The 22,663-nt window shown below is 40.2% G+C and overlaps 1 protein-coding gene across 5 annotated transcripts in view; it reads right to left on the bottom strand.

Annotated features, from left to right (window-relative positions):
• Positions 1–210: 210 nt before the first annotated feature.
• cacna1ab (calcium channel, voltage-dependent, P/Q type, alpha 1A subunit, b) overlaps positions 211–22,663 on the bottom strand; it is a 114,963-nt gene continuing 92,510 nt past the window's right edge. For 3 of the 5 annotated variants that reach the window (XM_087810163.1, XM_087810180.1, XM_087810171.1), the window contains 7 exons: positions 20,687–20,805; positions 19,337–19,472; positions 17,357–17,470; positions 13,565–13,600; positions 9,497–9,698; positions 9,113–9,351; positions 211–8,770 (listed from right to left, as the gene is read on the bottom strand). In XM_087810163.1, coding sequence (XP_087666289.1) covers positions 8,045–8,770; positions 9,113–9,351; positions 9,497–9,698; positions 13,565–13,600; positions 17,357–17,470; positions 19,337–19,472; positions 20,687–20,805 — 1,572 coding nt within the window. In that variant the 3' untranslated portion in view covers positions 211–8,044. The remainder of the gene's footprint in view (positions 8,771–9,112; positions 9,352–9,496; positions 9,699–13,564; positions 13,601–17,356; positions 17,471–19,336; positions 19,473–20,686; positions 20,806–22,663) is intronic. The other 2 variants (XM_087810188.1, XM_087810197.1) reach the window with 1 other exon arrangement.

The raw sequence follows: 22,663 nt of genomic DNA on the forward strand, positions 1-22,663 counted from the left end.
ACAAAAAGCAATACAAACAGTGTTGAATATTGATACAGTAGGAGAGAAGGATGGTGTTATATGTATATATATATATACACATCCATGTTTTCTAACACCACGACTAGAAGAAGCGAGTGAAGCCACAGATGAAAGTAACATTACGGTGAAAAATGTACTTATTTTTATGGATGAAAGTCCAGGATAAAAGAGACAGAGGCTCAGGAAGCGTAGAATGCATTCTCTCTGGTTTATTCAGGTTCTTTAGGAAGAGTTCTGTTTGAAATTACAAAATGCACTGGTAGAAACAGCAGAGAAAGAGAGAGAACGAAACGGAGGGAGAGAAAGATGGCCAGAGACAGGGAAAGATTTTCGTAGCTGGCATCAAAGGGGAATAGCATCACCAGAATCAGGTTCAGGCAGCTCCTTACTCTTGTTTGAACGACTCTTTTTTGTTTCTTTTTTCTACGTTTGTTTCTTCTTCTTTTTTTTAGTTGCCTCCCAGCTTGGTTCCCCATTAAATAACGGGCAAATATAACAAACATTCTTCGAGTTCATCAGCGAATTTTCTTTTTTTTACAACTTTTTATCATTTAGGGGTCAGGTTTTTTTTTTCGTATTTTTTTTTTTTTTTCGTATTTTTTGTTTTTAAAAATAGAAGAAAAAACACATTGCTCTTAAAACAAATATCTATTTATATTATACATATATACTTATTTTATTTTTTTTATTCCTGAAGTCGTTTCCCCATATAGTTGCATGCACAATGCACATGCAAATCTGTAATTAAATTATTCTCTTTTATCTTAAAATCACCATCTAGGTTTTTGTTATATATATATTTTTTATTTTATCCCAACTTGATAATTAAATGTTTCGTTTTTTCTACTGTAGCACTGGTTCGTTTTCTACTGGGTCAGATGGTTTCCATGGTGACAGGGATGATTGATGTGTTGTTGCTTTAAAGTTTCCTCCAAAATACTGTTTTTTTTGTTTTTTTTAATTAGCAAAAAGAAAAAAGTATAAAACATTATCTACAACAAAACTTCATTTTATCGGTATTTTCTATTTATAGGTTTCAGTTGTTTTGTTTTCTAAACCAATGGAGAGCTAAGCGCTAAATGCTAAATGCTAACTGAAGCAGAATAGCTACTGAAAGTAATTACATTTTTTGGCACAGAGTATTATTTAAACATTAGAAAGTGTTCAGCTTTTCAGGCTTTTCCTTGATTTTCTGGAACTCCTGTGTTGTTCTCAGTATTATCTTGATCTTTAAAGTATATACTTTTTTGAGTATTGTTTTGATTGTTTAAGCGCTTTGTGACCCTGGTCTGGAAAAGCGCTATATAAATAAATATTACTTACTTACTTACTTACTTACTTACTTTTGAACTGAAACAACAAACTTGTGGAACATTTGACAACATTAAGTCGTCACACAAATCTTATTCATTAGCCAAAAAAAAACAAGTTAGCGCTAAGCTAACTTTGATCGCAGAGATTACAGATTTCGGACATTAAGATTCAAATTTTGTCTACTTTTATATTTCTGCGACAGAGATAAACTACGTTAGATTTCAAATGTCAGATTAAACATTAGAATGTGTGAAAATCTTGAATTGTTGAATTGAAAAACAAATGAAAATTGAATTTTGCCGCCAAAATCTGAACGTAGCATTTATAACATCTTAGCAACTTAAAATAGTCCTTATTTAAATCCCTTAAAAAAAAAAAAAGGTAGTGACATAAAAAAACGTTTATAGTGTTTTTATGGTGTTTTTGATTCACACTGAATCGGTGTAAAAGTAAATATATATTTAAGAAATAATACTCAGCGGAGGAGGAGGATCCAGCGGTAACAACACTCGTGGAGAATGAACGATGGAGAAGCGATGGAGGATGGAGGTGTGGAGAGTGAGGGAGCCTTGACGGTTTCTATGGCGACAGGACGAGACATATCACTCCTGTGTGTGTCTGTACGGATCACATGCTCACATCACTCACTCGTCATCTTCTTCAGACCGACTCGCTGTTGTTGTTATCGACCTTTTTTAAAATTAATAATATATACAATATATTATGTTATTCTCTGTGTTATCGTGACCTTTTTAAGTATATATTTTATTGAATATTGTTTTGATTGTTTAAGCGCTTTGTGACCCTGGTCTGGAAAAGCGCTTTATAAATATAATTTACTTACTTACTTACTTATATAATTTCTAAAAAGTATAAAAAAAATGTGTGATTTATTATTAACACTAATAGTTTTACCAAAAAAAACTTCTGGTTATTGTGAATTCTACTACAAAGACATCAAACAAACCATGTGATTTATTTGTTCTTTCGGTGAATGAATTTTGACCGTTAAGGTAAACTTAAAGTATCCCTTAAGAAATAAGGGAGATTTGATAAAAACAAATAAAAGATTAGTTTTAATGTCCAGTCGAGGATATTGGTTTTAAACTTAACACTCCTCACACTTTTCACTTTTCAAATATAATAATCTTGATTTAAATCAACACTTTTTTCCATTTAAATCGAAAGAGTTCCTGAAAGTAACCATTTAAAAAAAGTAGAATTGAGCGGCAAATGTTTTTATAAGTAGTGAATAAAAGAAACGTTCTGAAGCTTTACGTCACACGATAATAAAGCAGTAATAGATGTGAGGGTGACTCGCATCAACTCACCCAGACAAACATTCTCTCAGAACAGAATGTTCAGATGAGTCACGTGACGGCCCCTGCAAGCTCACTCTCTCGCCGCCATCTGCCGGCGGACAGCGGGACTGCAGGCCCATGGACAGAATGAAGATTTTTGTTTTTTTGTGGATGATGTTTTTTTTTTGCACAAACAAAGTTTATACGTTATATACACAACAGGTACAGAGCAGGAATCACACAGCACGAGACACAGAGGTGACAGATGTTTTTGAAGGTTTTTTCGAGGGAGTGTGTGCGCCGAGATATGTCCAGTACAGTGTAAGGCACTGTGGGGTTACCTACTGCAGCTGATGGTAGAAGAAGAACACACAACTCGCACACACTCGAGTCACACACTTGCTCATTCGCGCCGAGTTAGAAATCTTGGTTTTAGGACAAACACATACGGAGCTCATGTCTCACGCTGAAGGTGACGGATGGCGTTTGAGGATGAAGATGATCCAGTGCCATTGTGAAATTGTGTTAACCTTCGACCTCTGCTGCTGCTCCCGCCCTTTCCCTCCCGCCATAAACTCTTGACACGTACACACATGCATGCACACATCTAGTGCTGTACAAAGGGGGGAGACCACGGCGTGGCTTCAGCTACATAAGCACAACTGTTGGCAGCACGACTGTACATTAAAACCCAACTGTTTCGTAAAGAGAGCCCTTATTGGTGTTTTGTCAACACGTTGCCTCACGACTGACCCGCAGACACAATTTCACAGCCGACTGATTAGAAAGGGAGGCGTTCCCCCTCACGACAGAACAAAAAACATACAAAACGATCGGTTCGGAAAAAAGGGGATGCGGGTGAACCTAAGGAACCAGACATGGGTCAAACCGGGGCGGAACCCCCGGGTTTGAATGTTTTTTTAAAACCACATACACACGCACGACATGCTTGAACACACACACACACAGGCAGAGTTGTGTGTTTGCCATTTTGGATTTTTCTGTTACAATTATGGACAGGCGAGCCAAAATGGTTGAGGGTTGTCGGCGGGCGACCGGGACTCTGGGTGTGAGGAGCGGTCGGGGTCGAGTGGATGGGGCTAACTTCATCTGACACCATGCAAAGGTATGTTGTACGGCTTCCTCCGAGGCCAGCGTCCGTGTCGCTGACGTGTGGTTACGACTAAAAGTCCACCGTGCTAACCTGCTAACAACAGGGCTTGCCATTTTTTTTTAGTTTTTTAACTTTCTAACAGGCTTCCTGAGACAGGGTTGCCAAATAAGTCTGTCATCGCTTCCTATGTAGCTAACAACAAAAACATCCCGCAGGAAAAAAACATTCACGGCAAGTTTAAAAAAAAAACCTGCACATCTTAAGAGTAATGGTTTCTAGTTACTCCCTTCCGATCAATATTCCCTTCTTTCCACCTCGGAACTCAAGAGATGTTTGCATAAGTGTCCGATATTCTTTCGAACTGGTCTTCGATCAATCCTTATACTGGTAGTAAACTCCAAGAGTACGCACAGAGGACGATGTGTTTTTTTTCACTGTTTAGCCTAAAGCTAACTCTTTTAGATCCTAGCAGTGTGTTCCTATTAAGCTACTTAACTCCAAAGCCCTGAGAATTGACCAAATATTTTGCACTTATCTATCTATAACTAAAACTCTTTATACTCATGGTTGGCATTATTGTGCAATTTAGGTAAGACCCGACAGTAACCATCACATAGCATTTCACACAGATGTTCGAGGATAGTCGTTTGCCTCGCTCCGCCGCCGTCGCCCGTCTTAAACCTGCTGCTCCCATTTCTTAGATCGCTGTCGAGTGAGCAATTGGGATGTTTAAGGCGCAGGGCGGTGCGTGTTCTCCACTACAGAGGGTCAGATAATTGACGGCTTGGAAAAAGGAAGACGCGGGGGCTTCACGACTATGACGCAGAAGGCACTGTGGCGCTTTAGGGGGGGATTAGGTAGGTAACCCACTTGATGTAAACTCCTGCAAGGTCTGGTTTCGAGGCAGAGATGTTTAGGTTTTGCCGTCCTATGAGTTCAACAATCGAGTACAGCAAAAAACGTCGCCTGTGCTCTATGGCTAGGTCCACATCCTGATGTCTCCGTTCATATAGCGTCCATAGTGGAGTAATCTTGCATCTCTTATGCTACCGTGTCGGAGAAGTTAAAGAAGGTGTCACCAGAACGATCACACTGGGTTGTATCTTCTACTATCCGGGTGTAACAAACAAAAGTTGTTGATTTTTTGAAACTTGGGAGAGAATTGATGAGGTCAACGCTCAGATGTGGTAGCACACCTCGAGACCACCCATCCCAACTTTAGTACCCGCATTACTAAAACCCAAAATCCAGGTGATGAAAAACGCCTCAACATTGACGTGGTCCGAACAGCGGAGGGATGTTGGAACAGTGGAGAGGGACTAGACAGCAACAGAGGTCCTGAGGGGGAAAGGAACGGATTTGCAAAAGAACCAGAAACACCAAACAATTCCCTTGATCTGAGATTTTGATCTGAGATTTTCTGATCTGGTTTTTGCCTGCACGATGAGAAGAGTACGTCTATGAGGTCTGCATAGAGTCAAGGACGTGGCCTTTAGGTTCTGCATCCCTTTGCTCATCGACAGTCTTTAGCATGAACGTCGTGTCAAATAGATGATCTATAACTACATCTACCGTATGATATTTTACCCTTTTCTATATCAATAGTTAAACATCTTTTACTTCAAAAAAATAATTCACATATTTCTGTCCTTATATACTTCTGTTATAGCTGTTGCTCTCTGGCACACAGGAACGTAACTCTATAGAAGAGGAGCGAGAGGTTGCTGGATACTGGTTTGGCAGAGGAGGTTTGATCTCAGCTACGACCTCATGTGATACGGGGGGGTTACAGTTACTGTACTCTGGTTATCCAGACCTGAGGTTGAAGGGGGTGGGAGGGTAGAATTGGCACAGACAGGCAGATAGTGGAGCCAGACACATGAAGAAACTACACATGAAAAGATCCACTGAGCAAACAGCACACTGACCAGGTTACACTTGAAGGTTTGGCTATACTGCTACGTTTGTTTTTGTTTTTTTTAAACTGAGGTTTGAGAGTAAAACATGGCCCGTGTACACCCTGACCCTTCCATGCTCTTTTTCAGCGCAATCATAACAGCCAGAATCCCACAAAAGTAAAGGTTTTCAAACGGCTTTCTATAAAAGCAACTTGCGACTAGATTCCCCGCTTACATTTTTTCCCACATATTGTACCAAACAACAAAGGGTTGTGATCAACTGGTTTCAGCAACATTTAAGAGCTGCCGAATGGAAATAGCTCTCGGGTATGTTTGTATGGAATACTGTGTAAATGCAAGTAGTGCGTGGGGCTGATCATGACGTTTTATATTTACATGTGTTTAAATGTAAAAACACGGCAGCCTGGCCAGTGATCATTTATAAGGGACAGGTAAGGTGGGCCAGCCAACGCACCAACAAAGACTAAAACCGCACCCATAATATGCCGACGATGGACTCACAAGACTGCAACGCAGGTGATCGACTAAAGTGAAAACCAGTCGATGTGAAGAAAAAGTCTGGATCTTTGGGTTTGCTTGATAATAATACAGACCCCCTGAATTAAACCAAAGTCAGAACCCCCCAAATTACCCTCTTGACTGCTCTCAAAAGTACACTGACCGGGTTGCGTTACAACACGCAACAGAATACGCATTTCCATTCTTCGCCCTGAAATGTTGAAGAAGGCATCAGGAGCTTGATGGGAAATGTGAGAGAGAATCAACAAATGTAAACCAGATGGACATACATCGCATACTTGAACTCCAAACAACATGACAATAAATCTACAGCAATAGCTAGTTCAATCGGTTCATCACCATCATCATCATCATCATCATCATCATCACTGAAATTTGCATTGACATTGACACTTATTAGACTATCATTAGTAACAAATAAATCAAGTGTAAAAGAAGTCCGCGTCTCCCGTCTCTTCCTTCTGCGTTTTTCCTCTTAACATTTTGGGAAACCTTAGTCGGCGTAGATAAGAGACAAACAAGGCCGCCGACTGTTACCGCTACAGCAACATGAAATCCAAAATTCAAGTTGTGAAAGAAGAAAAAGTCAATGAGAAGCAAACTTCTTTTTGTAAACCTACAGAAAAGATTTCCTAGCACCCCCCAAACCCACCCATCCCGCAGTCCAACAGTTTGATTTCCTCTCCGGTATGAGTTTAGTCAACCGCGCAGGTTTTCATTGGATTTTCGGACACTGGAAAAGATTAACCGAAGCTGGGTGAATGCAACAGAAGAACCCAAGCCTCAATGTCTGAAGAAGAACAAGGAGAAGTAATCGATAGTAGAGGTGTTGACGAAAATAGTCTTTTACCCATCGCTATGTTCTTCTATTTCGCCATAATAAACTGCATGATGTCATTCCCTGTCAAGTTATCCATTGGTATATTTTAGGAAGGAGAGGCTTAAAAAGCAATGGGCTCCTTCCTCTGGGTAATGGCCGACTACTAATTGCCCAGGGAAGTAAATTAATATTCCCATTTGACCTTCACTGGACAGAAGTGATGCCACATCAGTTTTGACCCTATCGAGTGTCTCAAACAGTAAACAGGGATGATAAAACTCATCAAATATCAGCCGGGATCGGCTGGTTTTTGCAGTATAGGCGGAGCCTCCTGGGTCTGTCCCGTGTAAAGTAAAAGCTCAAAGATAAAGTGGTTGTTCTCCCTTTTTCTTGTGTGACAGGCAGAGTTTTGTCAGTTTGTTCTTCATAGTTCAAGTTAGATTTTCTGGAGGCATAGCTTGGCATGTTGGGGATAGGGGTTCTGGCTTTTATTTGTTAACCTTTTAAACGCATCATTTTAGGAGTCAAAGCAGCAGACTGGGTCTCAGACAGCCAGGTGACCAGTGACTGGCAGCACTCAACTGTAGGTACTTGGCAAATCATTTGTAAACTAAGCTCCAAGGCTACATTGCAAGAAAGACATGCTCTTCCCTTTTTCTTTTCCCAACGTTCTCCCCTCTAGGGGGACCCGGCTTCCCTGGCTGGGTAGGCTAGGAACTTGAGTTCCACTTTAGAGAAGTTATCCACGCCCGGGCCTTGCCCAGAAATCTGGGCTTTCTTATGTCAGGTTATTTTCTGTGTGCTGCCTCATCACTGATCTGAGTCTGACAGAAAATCATTATAACGGCTATTTTAAGCACCAACGACCCCCATCCCACAAAGACCTTCCCCCAGATTGCCGACGGACGAAGGTTTTGGGGTTGAGAGGGCAGCTACCTCCCCAATCATCTACTTTGTTAATGTACATTTTTAAAGGCCCGGGCTTTGGCGGCTGCTGTTGTCCTTTTTGCAGACATCTCTCGCTCACTAGCAATTGCTAGCACCAGTCATCTTCATCTGTCTCACTGTAAGGTTCATGCAGCCCCTTGCGAGGCCCCCGGGCATGTGGCGCCCTATGCTGTGGATGCGGCGGTGCACCAGGGGGCCCCCGTCGATGCGGAGAAGGTGACGATGAGCGGTAGCCATTGGGCACTCTACGCGGTTGCGGATGAAGGGGCGGCGGTGGTGGCCCGTGTCTGGCAGTCCTCGGGGAGCGGGGGTGAGGATTTCCTGCATGTGGGTGCGGATTTCCGTGAGAGATGCTTTGCTCATATGCGGGGGGCTCGTGGTGTCGTTCGTACTCATAGTCTCGCTCGTAATAGGGAACGTCTCCCTCGAGACTACCCCCTGGCGGAGGGCCGCTCCAGCGACCTCTGTGAGGGGATCGTGGTGAGCCGTGAAGCGGGGAGCGTGGAGACTGGTGCCTCGGCGAACGCGGCGAGCCATGTCTGGACCCGGAGCCTTGTTGGTGCGGAGAATCGTGTCGTGACGGCGGTCTGTGGTGGAAACTCCGGTCGTGGTCCGGTGGCGAGAAGTGTCGGGGGGAAGGCGAGCGCAGGCGGCCCGTGCCCGTCGGTCCGTAGTTTGGCTTTCGGACCGTAGGGGAGTAGGTGACGTGTGGACGGGGGACGGCGGGAGTCTGTGGCAACTGTCGTCTGCCTCTCCTTGGAGTGCTGGTCCCAGAAGTAGAAGGAACCGGGCTGCCGCTGACTGAGCTACTGCCCTAAACCAAAAGAGAAAGACAGACCATCAGCGGGTGTTCATTCTAAATGAATAAACAAAAACAGTCATTAAATGATCATCAGCATTAAGAAAAACCTACATCATACAGCTGGAATAATCAAGCTTGCTCTTGCTTGCTCAAGAGTTCTAGCAAAGTTAAAATAACATGATGTCCTTATACAAGGACATTGTCAGCTCGGTAATACTTATGCTTTTACTTATTCTATATTCTTATTCTTGTAATGATACTTTGACACTAATCCTAAATACCCAGAGTAAAAAAAAAAACACACCAAAATAACCTTTGGTGTCCAATAGAGAAGTTAAAATCAAGACGGCCCACCTGTCTATGACCACGGCCATCAGGTCCTTCACTTGGTGAACGGGACCAGTGGCGTTCGTGAGGATGCCTGTGGGGGTGGTCGTGACGATCAAGGCCAAAGCGCTCCTTGTCCATGGAGCTGTGGTGATGGTGGTGATGATGGTGGTGGCGACGATCCTTTGTCCTTCCACGATCCCGCTCCCTTTCCTTCGGGGGAAGGTCACCGGACTGCGTGGTCGTGCTGAGATCTGTGCCCAGTCCTGGCAAAGAAATATAGGAAATCATATTGCAGAGGACTCTCGCTGTTTCAGAGAAACTTTTGGACAAACATACTATACAAGTTTAATGTCTGCATTCACAATGCAATTGAGGTCGGGGTCCTTTACAAATTTGACAACATCTCACCAGTATCTGCATCCGTGTATCTCGTCAGGGATCTTTGAGAAGTTCGATGACTGCGGTCTCTGTGGCGACGGCCGCCTCCATGTCGTCCTTCCTCTGACACCACCCTCTCCAGCGAGTAGTCGTCCAGCCTGACACTTCGACCACTGCGTCCATGCACCAGGCTGGAGGTGGACCGGCGCATCGGGCTGGTGTCCGTTATGGTCTATGTGCATGAAGGTTAAGAGAGAAGGTTTAGAAGCTTGTCATTGGTCTGGTTTCTAGAGCGGCGGGAAATGATTTCCTCAATAACAGTTGTGTTGCCTCTTGTACATGTGGATCCCACTAAGCATTTACATGGACCGATAGTCCATTTTTTTTTTAAAAACTCTCCACAGAAACATGCTGAAGGATGAACTGTCGAGATATCTCACCAGGAGCAGACAGTGATTGATAAACAGCAGAGAACCATGAACCATGCCTCACATGCACAAGCCCGGGAAGCTATAAACACTTTTCAACCAAGCTTTTCTTTTTTGTCCTCATGCTTAAATAGGCCAATCCATGCCATCCACATTCATTTAGATCTATGATTAAATCATCTCGATCAACACATTCAGGATTTTAATTTTAAAATTTCCAAACACAGACGCATGTTTGCCAAAGGATTCGACCAACGATAAACAGAAAACAGAAAAACACTAACAGAAGCAAAGAGACACACTGAACATCTCAATAAAGGGTTTTCATTGACGGCACTACAATGAACAAGTGACATTTCAAGATGAAACCTGCGATTTTTGTTCCGTCTAGTCACGTGTGGAAGCGCCAAGGTTGCAACATATGGGCCCACTTGGCTTAAGCAGCTGTTCACCGACGGTAGATATCATATCCATGCTAATGCCTACATTCGAAACAACCGGTGTAATGCAGAGTTCCATCACATATATTTTTATATTCGGTTAAACTGACATAAAACTATTGAAAAATGGTTGCAAGATAATATTTCACAAGCATGACAAGCATTATGTTAGTAGAGTCTTGGGTTAAAGAAAAGAAAATTCTAATTTCACTAGTTTTCTACTCATGTATAGTTTATTATTTTTGGTAGCAGAAGTTCAGTTCAGTCAGAGTAAATCTCACTCAAGCTCCCAGTGTCTCAGATCATGGCTGTGACTTATTGACAATTTCACATGTTGAGGTTTCAGACTAGATGGACATTATAGACGAGACGGTATTGTGATGTTTTAAAATGTGTCTTTTCTGACAAAGACAAGTGAGCCCTGTTAGCCAATGTTATATAGCGACAATCGAAAAACAAGTTACGAGATTTCAACTACTAGCATCCGAGTAGTTAGTTTCTGGCATTAAACTTTTTAGTCTTAAGTTAGTGGATATTCATCGGGGTGAACATAAAACCCAAATTGTTCCTATATCTTCTGTGAAAGCACATTTAAAAAACATAAGAGAAATTGGACAACACCATTACTTATTAGATAATCTTTAATCCACTCATTGAGTTTCATTCCATTTTATTTCAGGCCTGAGTCTTATTGGTTTAACACTTGCTCCTGTAGTAAAAGATGGGGTCCTAAAGAAAGTGGGTTCTTGAGGGGTATCGCGAGGGGCGAGATTGAATCATCGCCGGGTTACTGAATGAATGACTTAAGGCGGATGTATTTACAATAACATAACTACCTATTTCCGGACTAAAAGTCGCAGTTTTTTTCATAGTTTGTCCGGGGGTGTGACTTATACTCTGGAGCGACTTATGTGTGAAATTATTAAAACATTATTACCGGTATATCATTTCACATGTTATTTTCACACTAAACCGCAAGAGGGCGCTCTAGGCCTGTGTTGATAATTTCGACGTAGAAGAGGAAGCGCCGCATCTTCTACCTCTGGAGTTAGTTAGTCGTTTAAAAGTGACTCAGAGGATGAAGATTTCATTGGATTTGAGTTATTTTGAGTTGTACGGATGGTTTGGTAAACTTCTTAGTTATTTATGCTATAGTTCTCTGAATAACTCTTAATATGTTATGTTAACATACCAGGTTCTCAGTTGTGTCATGTAACGTAACATACAATTATTCAGCCTGTTGTTGCCTCTATTTTTATTTTAAATTGTCTTTCAAGATGACATGTCTGTTCTTGGTGTTGGATTTTATCAAATAAATTTCCCCCAAAAATGCGACTTATACTCCAGTGCGACTTATATATGTTTTTTCCTTCTTTATCATGCATTTTATGGCTGGAGCGACTTGTACTCCGGAGCGACTTATAGTCCGGAATATACGGTATGTACAGACGTAAGTGTTGGTCGACCATCGCCTGTTCGCCACAAGGACGATCTCGTTTCTCAGCAGTGACGAGAATGTAAAGAGTTTCTTGATGAGATTCTTCCCTGATAAACCAGACGACATCTTTATATCGAACGGCAAAAGCTAGACCCTCGAGGCCTCGTCATGCACGACTGATGACATGCTTCATAAACCACGCACAGGCCCACGACTAGCTCCATGCGTTGGTCTCGGGGGGGGGGGGTCCGAAGCGATGCAACATAGATGTAACAACACAGGGCAGATCTCCCGCCACACCCACGAAAACAACAACAAAATGGAGAGGATCGGCAAGACTGCACGAAAGAGAGAGAGAAGAGAAAGAAGGACAGTAGGAGAGAAAAGATCCTTTTATCCTCAGCCTGCATCGGTGTGTTACGTCTTCTTATGGTCGCTCTTACACAACACCTGACCATTACTCTGCCTCGTGCCTCGGCTCCCTGTCGTGTTCATAGAAATGCCCGACGAAAAACGTTGAATGCACATGAAGGCTAGCATGTGTTAAAAGCCACAGATGATCAAAAACAACACGAACGATGCAAAAGATCGACGACATCAAGGTAAGACTGCAGAGTTAGTAGAGTTTTTTATTTTCTAATAACTCTTAAGAGTGACCATCTAAATTGTGTAGACGCAGCCAACATCGCTCTCACATCATTTATCGTTTGTGTGAGTTTCTCTAAGCTAACTGACGCCAGTTCTGCACCACATTTATCATAAAAGACTAAGGATGCTGATTCCCTCACTCTTAAAGCTGAATGTTTTAAGTTTCAACTAATATGTTGATATAAGTGAATCTTAAATAGATGTTGGACTCTATTGTATCACCAGTGTGTGTGTCTGTTTGTACAAAACTCTGATTTAATAAAGATATTTACATTAGAAAATGTGAATGTAATGTAAAAATGAAAGATAAAAAAATCATGTTAACCATAACCACACCCACTCCGCTGTGATTGGTCCAACATTAAGGTTTGTCACCGCGCATCTTTAATCCCGGAAAGTCTCCACCTCCAAGGGACTCGTTATATAATCAAAGCGGGGCGTGATTACAGCTGGCTGGAGGAGGAGCGAAGCCATTATTACGTCATAATGGAGTCCGCTCTCGTAACCTCTCGTTCGCCCAGATTTCAGACGGACTCCATAAAGTAATGACTTTAAAACATGGTCATGATGAGGAAGATTTAACATTTGAAACATGTGAGTCAGAAGCGTTGGGTTTTTGACCTTAAGGTAAACTTAAACCTATAAGTTTACTTAAACTTATGTCAGAACCCAACTTAGTTGCCCTTTAAGCACATTTAAAACAAGATTTAATCTCCAGAAAAACAGTGTTTTTAGTGGGCACATTTTCTAATGTCAATATTTCAATGAAAAGACAGTTTTGTACAAACACTGATGATACAATAGAGTTACACACCTATTTAAGAAACACTTAAATCAACACATTAGTTGCCCTTCAAAGCTAAAAGTTCAAGTAAACTTAAAGAAAGGCACAAATATCACTAAAATGGTGCATTTAAAAGCTAAATAAAACATTGTTATGTATTATTTTTTACTTATTTTGATAGTTTCACGGGTAAAACGAATGAAGTCCAAATACCTATAACTGAGAACAAACTATTCTTGAAGGAAAGATAAAGACTTTGCTCTCGTCGTTAAACTACTTTCAGTCAAATCACTCGGGAGAAGAGGTGAGAGGCAAAGAGACAGAGGTGGAGAAAAGCACAAGAAAACAGAAGGTACATACACTGAGGTTATTTCCTCTGGGTCTGTGTCTTCTCCGCTGCAGAGCAGGCAAACATAAAGATGATACGCACAGGAGTTGTACACACAACCGCGCACACTGAGAGTCGGATATTAAGTTGCTGTCGGAGCCAAATATTGCAATGAAGCCGAAGAGATTAAAGGTACACAGAGAAGGTGGAGAAACATGATGGGAAAATAAACAAATGAAGAAGAAAGGTAGTTCAGTTCTAACCAAAATGTGTATGAAAGCGTGTTTAGCCAAGCACACACACACACACACACACACACACACACACACACACACACACACACACACACACACACACACACACACACACACACACACACACACACACACACACTCCTTACCCAAGCAGTGTGAGCTCTCTGAAAGGCAGAGCAGTGTCAAAACACACAGACGCACACAGAGAATTGAACTCACAAAACGAAAACAGAAATAAAGAGAATGTATGAAATCAATCGAAAAATATATTCGGTAGTTGATGTAAAAAACACTCAAGTGACCTCATTTTTTTGGTAGAATTTTCAGGTTAACTTTTCAAAAACAATCCATTCATGTCACAGGAATGATCATGTGTCGTAGTTTAGCCTTTGAACGGTCAAAACTTTCACGCAAGTATGAATCATTTAAAATGAATTAATTCATATTCAACATGGTGAATATCCTCTGGCTAATACATTGAATTATATATATATTTAAAAAAAAACCTGCCCTGGAATTGAACCCTAAAACCCAACATACCAGAGTGAGAGTAGAATGACATGTTGGAGGTGAAATTGTGCGACTGCAGCCAGAAGCTCGACACAACACAACATGGATCTATGATTCTTAGGACGAGATGACGGGCTGGAAAAATGCTCCTTCGTCGAGATTCATTGAGATTAGTGGTTGTTAACGAAGAAAGTCATTGAAAGTCTTAACGTTGAAATGATTCATCTTTAAAGAAAAATAAAGAAAAATGTTCATCTTAGTTAATATAGAAGTGAATTACACTTGGAAACCTTCCGTTATAATATATATAGATATATCTATATATCTATATATATAGATATATCTATATATATATAATATAAAGTAACTTATCATCAATAGTAAGTAACTTCTCATTTAAATATCCCACTTTTTCAAGCATTTTATGATTCCGGTTCAAACCAAAAAGTCCCAAATGACTTTTAAGTAGAAAAATAAGACCAAAAAAAGTGTGGATGAGTTAAAAGTAGCATTAAGAACCACAGCACTCGATGCTTAAAAGGAGCTTAATTGAAAGTATAGACGACGAGTGACATTGAAATGACTGCTTTCACTTTTATCAGACGAGGAGCTTGAAAATCGGCCACAGTTCACACAGACACACCAAGGTTTGAATGAACGTGAAATAAATCATTCAATTAAAAAGATGAACAGGATTTGTTTTGTTTGTCAGACGTGGATGAGTCCATGCAGGGAAATCTTTTGAGATGTAGTGACGAAACAGAGGAGCCAGACAGATGAAGTTGAATTTAAAGATCCAGTCTTTGGATCGTGTTTAGTTAAAAACAACCAATGATTCAGATTGGTTGTTTAATCATGCAGATGTTTGTTTTTTACACTTTTGTTCTTTTGGAGATTATCACTTTATCTGACCTTCTTTTGAATTTTCAGGTCAGATTCATGACAATCTTCTCAAATCCCCCTCAACTGTCCTGGCTGTGCAGTGGACAGTTGAGGGGGGTGAAGGTGATGAAGGTGATGAAGGTGATGAAGGTGATGAAGGTGAAGAAGGTGAAGAAGGTGAAGAAGGTGAAGAAGGTGATGAAGGTGAAGAAGGTGATGAAGGGGAAGAAGGTGAAGAAGGTGATGAAGGTGATGAAGGTGAAGAAGGCGAAGAAGGCGATGAAGATGATGAAGGTGATGAAGGTGATGAAGGTGATGAAGGTGATGAAGGTGAAGAAGGTGAAGAAGGTGAAGAAGGTGAAGAAGGTGATGAAGGTGATGAAGGTGATGAAGATGATGAAGGTGATGCAGATGATGAAGGTTATGAAGGGGAAGAAGGCGAAAAAGACGATGAAGATGATGAAGGTGATGAAGATGATGAAGGTGATGGAGATGATGAAGGTGATGAAGGGGAAGAAGGCGAAAAAGACGATGAAGATGATGAAGGTGATGAAGATGATGAAGGTGATGGAGATGATGAAGGTGATGAAGGTGAAGAAGGTGAAGAAGGTGATGAAGGTGATGAAGGTGATGAAGGGGAAGAAGGTGAAGAAGGTGAAGAAGGTGATGAAGGTGAAGAAGGTGAAGAAGGCGATGAAGATGATGAAGGTGATGAAGGTGATGAAGGTGAAAAAGGTGATGAAGATGATGAAGGTGATGAAGGTGTAAAAGGTGAAAAAGGTGATGAAGATGATGAAGGTGATGAAGGTGATGAAGGTGAAGAAGGTGAAAAAGGTGATGAAGATGATGAAGGTGAAAAAGGTGAAAAAGGTGATGAAGATGATGAAGGTGATGAAGGTGAAAAAGGTGAAAAAGGTGATGAAGATGATGAAGTTGATGAAGGTGATGAAGGTGAAGAAGGTGTCGAAGGTGATGAAGGTGAAGAAGGTTATGAAGGGGAAGAAGGTGAAGAAGGTGAAGAAGGTGATGAAGGTGAAGAAGGCGAAGAAGGCGATGAAGATGATGAAGGTGATGAAGGTGATGAAGGTGAAAAAGGCGAAAAAGGTGATGAAGATGATGAAGGTGATGAAGGTGTAAAAGGTGAAAAAGGTGATGAAGATGATGAAGGTGATGAAGGTGATGAAGGTGAAGAAGGTGAAAAAGGTGATGAAGATGATGAAGGTGAAAAAGGTGAAAAAGGTGATGAAGATGATGAAGGTGATGAAGGTGAAAAAGGTGAAAAAGGTGATGAAGATGATGAAGGTGATGAAGGTGATGAAGGTGAAGAAGGTGTCGAAGGTGATGAAGGTGAAGAAGGTGAAGAAGGTAATGAAGGTGATGAAGGTGAAGAAGGTGAAGAAGGTAATGAAGGTGATGAAGGTGATGAAGGTGATGGAGATGATGAAGGTAATGAAGGTGGTGAAGGTAATGAAGGTGATGAAGGTGATGAAGGTGATGAAGGTGATGAAGGTGATGAAGGTGATGAAGGTGATGAAGGTGGTGAAGGTGGTGAAGGTGATGAAGGTGATGAAGGTTATGAAGGTGATGAAGGTGATGAAGGTGATGAAGGTGATGAAGGTGATGAAGGTGGTGAAGGTGGTGAAGGTGGTGAAGGTGATGAAGGTGATGAAGGTGATGAAGGTTATGAAGGTGATGAAGGTGATGAAGGTGATGAAGGTGGTGAAGGTGGTGAAGGTGGTGAAGGTGATGAAGGTGATGAAGGTGACGAAGGTGGTGAAGGTGATGAGATGATGAAGGTGATGAAGGTGATGAAGGTGGTGAAGGTGGTGAAGGTGATGAAGGTGGTGAAGGTGATGGAGATGATGAAGGTGATGACGGTGATGAAGGTGATGAAGGTGATGAAGGTGATGAAGGTGACGAAGGTGGTGAAGGTGATGGAGATGATGAAGGTGATGACGGTGATGAAGGTGATGAAGGTGATGAAGGTGATGAAGGTGGTGAAGGTGATGGAGATGATGAAGGTGATGACGGTGATGAAGGTGATGAAGGTGATGAAGGTGATGAAGGTGATGAAGGTGATGAAGGTGGTGAAGGTGATGAAGGTGGTGAAGGTGATGAAGGTGATGAAGGTGATGAAGGTGACGAAGGTGGTGAAGGGAGTGGGATGAAGGTGCTCACTTGGTTGTCTGCAGTGAGGCGGGGCATAGAGACAGTCCGCCCGTGCCCATCCATTGGGTGGTAGGGCTCTGTGTCCGAGTACCCGTCCCGCCCCATCTCCCTCATCTCTACAGTCTGGAAGAAGACAACGATCCGGTTTATCGAAGGTGCAATTGAACAGGTATGAGCGTCTCTTGTTGACATCTCCGTCCTGCATCATGAACGCCAGTTTGAAACAGAGTAACTGCCATGTCTCAAAAACCTCTGACACGTAACGTATGTGTGTTTGTGTACAACAAGCAACTTCAAATAGTCTCTCGGATTTTGTGTTAGTAAAAGACAGGGTCCCACATTAGGGTCCAGTCCAGAACCCAGAGGAGCACAATACTACGTTACTCAGCGTAACATAAAACAGACCAGAAAGACAAGACAAGTGTGAGGGGATTTTCAAACCGTAAACTAAACAGTACTATTTTAGCAAAACAGAGCGAAGCGGATCTTCAAAGATCCAAAGGTGGTAGTTGGACGGGACTAGTATGACTTTGTGATAAGTTAGGTAGAAGCTGTGGAACAATCATGACGTCCAACCCCCCAAACATCATGGTATTATTTAGTAGGGGGGTAAGAAAATGACATATAAAATAAGAAACAAATATACTGTATATATATCCATTTATTTTTGTTCTTTTTACATTTGAAATACCATTTTATTTTAATTCAAAGTTATTTTATGGTTTATATTTCAATAGCCTGTGTATAAAAGATAATAATTCAATGTTTTTTTTTACAATTAAATATTCACAACGTTTTTTCATTTGTGTGCTGCAATTAAACCTCCGGCCACTAGTTGGCGACATACGTCATTTCCTCCTGGTTAAAGTAACAACAAAACCAGTGAAATGGCAGCGATGAGTGAAAAATAAAGGATACACCAGAGTCCAGCAGCTTTTAAGGCTGATGTTTGGATTACAAATGTATTTCTCACTTAAAAGAAATATTTATCTGATATTTTAATAGTAAAAATAAATCAATTCATATTTATTTGTTAGTAGTTCACATTATCTTAAACGCATGTTATATAAGATGCATGCGGAAGAATATGTCCAAGGAAGTATTTTTACTTCTTTAAAAAAAAATAAGGGTGAATTATTGTCAAAAAATCTTCATAAACTTCCTCATCAAACAAGTTTTGTACTTTAGAATTTAAAAAAAATGTCCAACATAATTGTTAACAAGACACTCAAAGGTTCAATGTATTGTTTTCTTGAAGGCAAGTCATGTTAAAACCACTAGGAAGTCAAATCATAAAAAAGTAATATTTGATAAATTAATTACATAATTTTCCACACATTCAGTTATTAAATACTTTAATTTCAGTAATTAGAAAATTAATTTTCTATATTCAATATATATATATATTTAATTCGTAGCCTTTATACTCGTTTGCTTTTGTCTGGTATCACTGTTACACATATATATTATATATTTGAAAGGCTGCATATTCAAACAATAAATAATTGAATCTAGACAATGTAGTATAATATATTTATTTATTTGTATAAATGTATTACTGAAATGAAAATATCAAACTAAATGTGTAAAAAAAATTATTATGCAATTTATTTAGAAAATCTTCCAATTTTTTAATTTAATTATTCAATAAACACATATTTTATCTGTATTATTATAGATTATATCATATCCTATATTCTACACAGTTCATCTATCTTTTCAACCTTTCAATATTCAAACGTTTAAATTCAATTATATATATATATATATATATATATATATATATATATATATATATATATATATATATTTAAGAATTAATTCAATGTTACAACATTTGAAATATTAAATGTAACTATCTGTAAAAGCTAGTTCCGAAAACGAACCTGCCGTTGACGTCATCGTCAGATTGATACTAAGGAACTAACGACACTAAAAGAAAATCCTGACATAAATCGAGAATCAACCACTCTTTGTCGCTCGTCGTACCTGCGGGTTGTGCCGGTTCTCCTGCTGGTCGTCGGGGTACGGCCTGTCGGGGCTCCAGTTCCCCTTTTTTTGAAACATTTCCTGCGCTTTTGCCGTCACCCACGACTGACTTTCAGTCATGCTGCCGTCCTGGGGTCTGAAAGTCATGGAGCCGGACACAAACAGATTTATACCCATAGTTTCAGTGAGTGTTTCCCTTAAAGTTCACCCAAAATTGTACTCGTTTTCTAAAAGTTGGGATTGTTTTCAGAGTAAATCTGGACAATTCCTAATGTCGAGGCTTCATTATAAGAGGGATGTTATAGACGAGCAGTACGGAGGTTTTTGGAGGTTTTTAAGTGTCTTTTCGGACAAAGTCCAGTCGCTACATTAAAATGAACAAACATTTTTGCCTATAACTCTAAAAAAGGAAGAGATTGCTCTGAAAAAAAATCCCAACCTTCAGTTGACATGGGTAGAAAATGAGATTTGAATTTAAAGTACACCTAATGATTTAAGTGTGTCTTAAATTGTTCTAGGACTTCGATTGAGAGGCTGAGATAAAGTCCTAAATATAGAAAATGTTTTCGTGTGAAAAAGTTCTCAATTGTCTTTTGTACTGTTGGAATATGAAGTAGGTTTTATTAAAAGGGCACCTAATGTGCTGATTTAAGTGTATTTAAGTTTATTATACTCTATTATACTCATCAGTTTCTTTTTGCACAAAACTCTCATTTAATAAAGATATTTACATTAGAAAATACGCTTTAGCCCCGCCCACTTAAAATGCGCTGTTTAGGCTGAAAAGAAGTCTCGTCCAAGCAGCCACGCCCACTCTGCTCTGAGTTGCATTCAAGGACTCACGTAAATTTCAAACTCACCCCTAAAACTCCCGTTTTGTACAATAAAAACGAATAATAAAAATAAGGTTTGCTGCTTAATGTACACATTACAAAAACACTTATAGGCAGAAGTAACTCTCACCATGTTTAAATAAATATTTATTTTGTTTATTAACTGATTTAGATCTTCTAGGGGAGGACACCTGCACCAGAGTGATGTCAGAATGTATAATTTAAACCGTAGTATCGTTTGTCGAGATTTCAGACGAGAACTTTATTAAGTAATAATTTCAAAACGGAGCAACGTCACGATGAATGAACTCCTGCATTTTGAAGACTTCAACATTTAAAACAATAATTCAGGAGAGTTTTCACATCAGGTAAAGTTTAGGGGTCATGACCTCTGGGAATAAAACAAGTGGCTGTTAAAAGATGTTTCTCATGATGGATGAGGATTCTGGGCAGCAGCCTCTATGACCTTATATATATATATATAAAATAAATAAAAAGAACCCCCGAGTGTACTCACATGCTGTTGATGTTGGCGGGGGTGTTGGGGAGGCCGTTGGGTCCCTGACCCCCCTGCTCATCCGTGCCCCCTTCCTCCGGGGCTGGCTCCATGCGCTGAAACATTAATGGCGTTCGGTTCTGTGTGAGATACATGACATGGCCTACAGGCATCAGGCACACTCAGGGGGGAGAACACACCCACACAGGATGCACTCGCGGCATGCACCCGCCTGGGGGCGCCAACAGCAAGCACATGGCTGTGGCTCTCGCCAAGTCGTCAGACGACAGATCTGAGATCTGCTGAATCCCACCTTCACCGGGAGAACTGATCTCAGATCTATGTCTGGAACGTCTACCTTGGCTTATAAAGAAGTAGTCATAAAACCACAAGTCTTAAAAAACACATTACAACAACCACAAAACCTTCAGAAAAATGTTTCTATTTCGCATTTGCAGCTGTAACTTTTTGGGCAATTCTAAGAAACGTGTGTCTTTCATGTTAAAAGTATTTAAAATAAATACACGTAATATAAATTAATACATGTAAATGAACGAAATAAAAATGTTGTCATCGTTTTTATAACAAAGACAATTTTCCTTTTTCTTATAAACTTCATTTTACCACCTTGTAACATATTAATACTAGTTAGTGAAATGATTTAACTTAAGCCTTCTGATGAATTATTATGTAAAATAAAATAAATAAATATTAAATTTACCCGTAACATGTTTGTGAATCTCCAAATAAAGACCAAACCTATGATTTATAATAACAAATTTAGGAGATTTTCATGAAAGAATAACATGGAATTTAAAAAAATTAATTGACTCATTTTGTCTCCAATTGAGTGCAGTTTTTGGGACGGTAAAGTATAAATTTACTGCTCTATGAAAAATGTTGAATTTATGCCTTAAACATGTCCCAGATTCTACTTTTTTTCCCACAAGATCTCGTTATTTAATGATACAAATAAGTCTGATGTCAAGAGACGACAAGAGCAGATTGATTATCTTATAAACATCAAAGGTTCTTGATAAGAAATGCTCTTATCAATTTAAATATCCTTTTATTAATATAAACTTGTGTCAGAAACACTAAGACCCAAATAAAAACCCTTGTGAAACTACATTTTTACTCGACAATTTGGACAAATACACAGCGTCATAAAGTAGTCGTGGTCAACCGGGATTGACCAGTTTGGGAGATCTTGACAAGATCAAGATCCCTTTACTTCCTGAGCGGCAGAACACCAGACAAAGACAACATGGACGACACAGACGCTCTATAAAAAGAAGGAAACAAGATAAAACAGAGGTGACAAAGACATTACACAACAAGACAGATCGAGCAGGTGACTAGAACAATTACAACCATGAATATTTAAAGAGGAGAGAAGTATAAAGGCAGAGAGTGAAACTACACTAACAACTTAATTGATTGATTAATAACGGCTGTTAATATAGTGATTTATGGTGAGTACGTCATGCTGTCGTGAGGTAAAGGCAGTGCCAGCAAATGCTCTAGTGCTCATTAACCTGGTTTACATCAATTTCTGAATCTTCAGAATCATTAAGGAGTTCACTGGTTCCATTGCATGCTGTACCTCACGTCAAATGCCGGAGGTATGCACTCTTGGAGTGCTTTTCTCAGTGGCAGCTCGCCCGTAGAGGGCGCTGGGGCGCCGGCCTCCCACCGATTTTGGTCTGTATCTTTTTGTTTCTTCACCTTCTATTATTTCACTTTTTACATTATTATTTATTATTTTTTTGTTTAAAAATAATCATCAACAGTAATGGTTTTTTGTATGTATTGTGTCGAATTCTTGCCACTGATGAAATTAGCATCGATGTTCTGATTAAAGTCTTAAAGTTTGTGTCATTCTTCATATCCTGTATATCTAGAGCCCTAGAGTATCGTCACGTTTCTGTAACTCAGAGAATCAAACACGCCGCAGTAGTAACAGAGAAGCGTCGTCTCTGAATATTATTTCGGGGC

Source organism: Callionymus lyra, chromosome 1 (assembly GCF_982586985.1).
Source record: "Callionymus lyra chromosome 1, fCalLyr1.hap1.1, whole genome shotgun sequence".
NCBI lineage: Eukaryota > Metazoa > Chordata > Actinopteri > Syngnathiformes > Callionymidae > Callionymus > Callionymus lyra.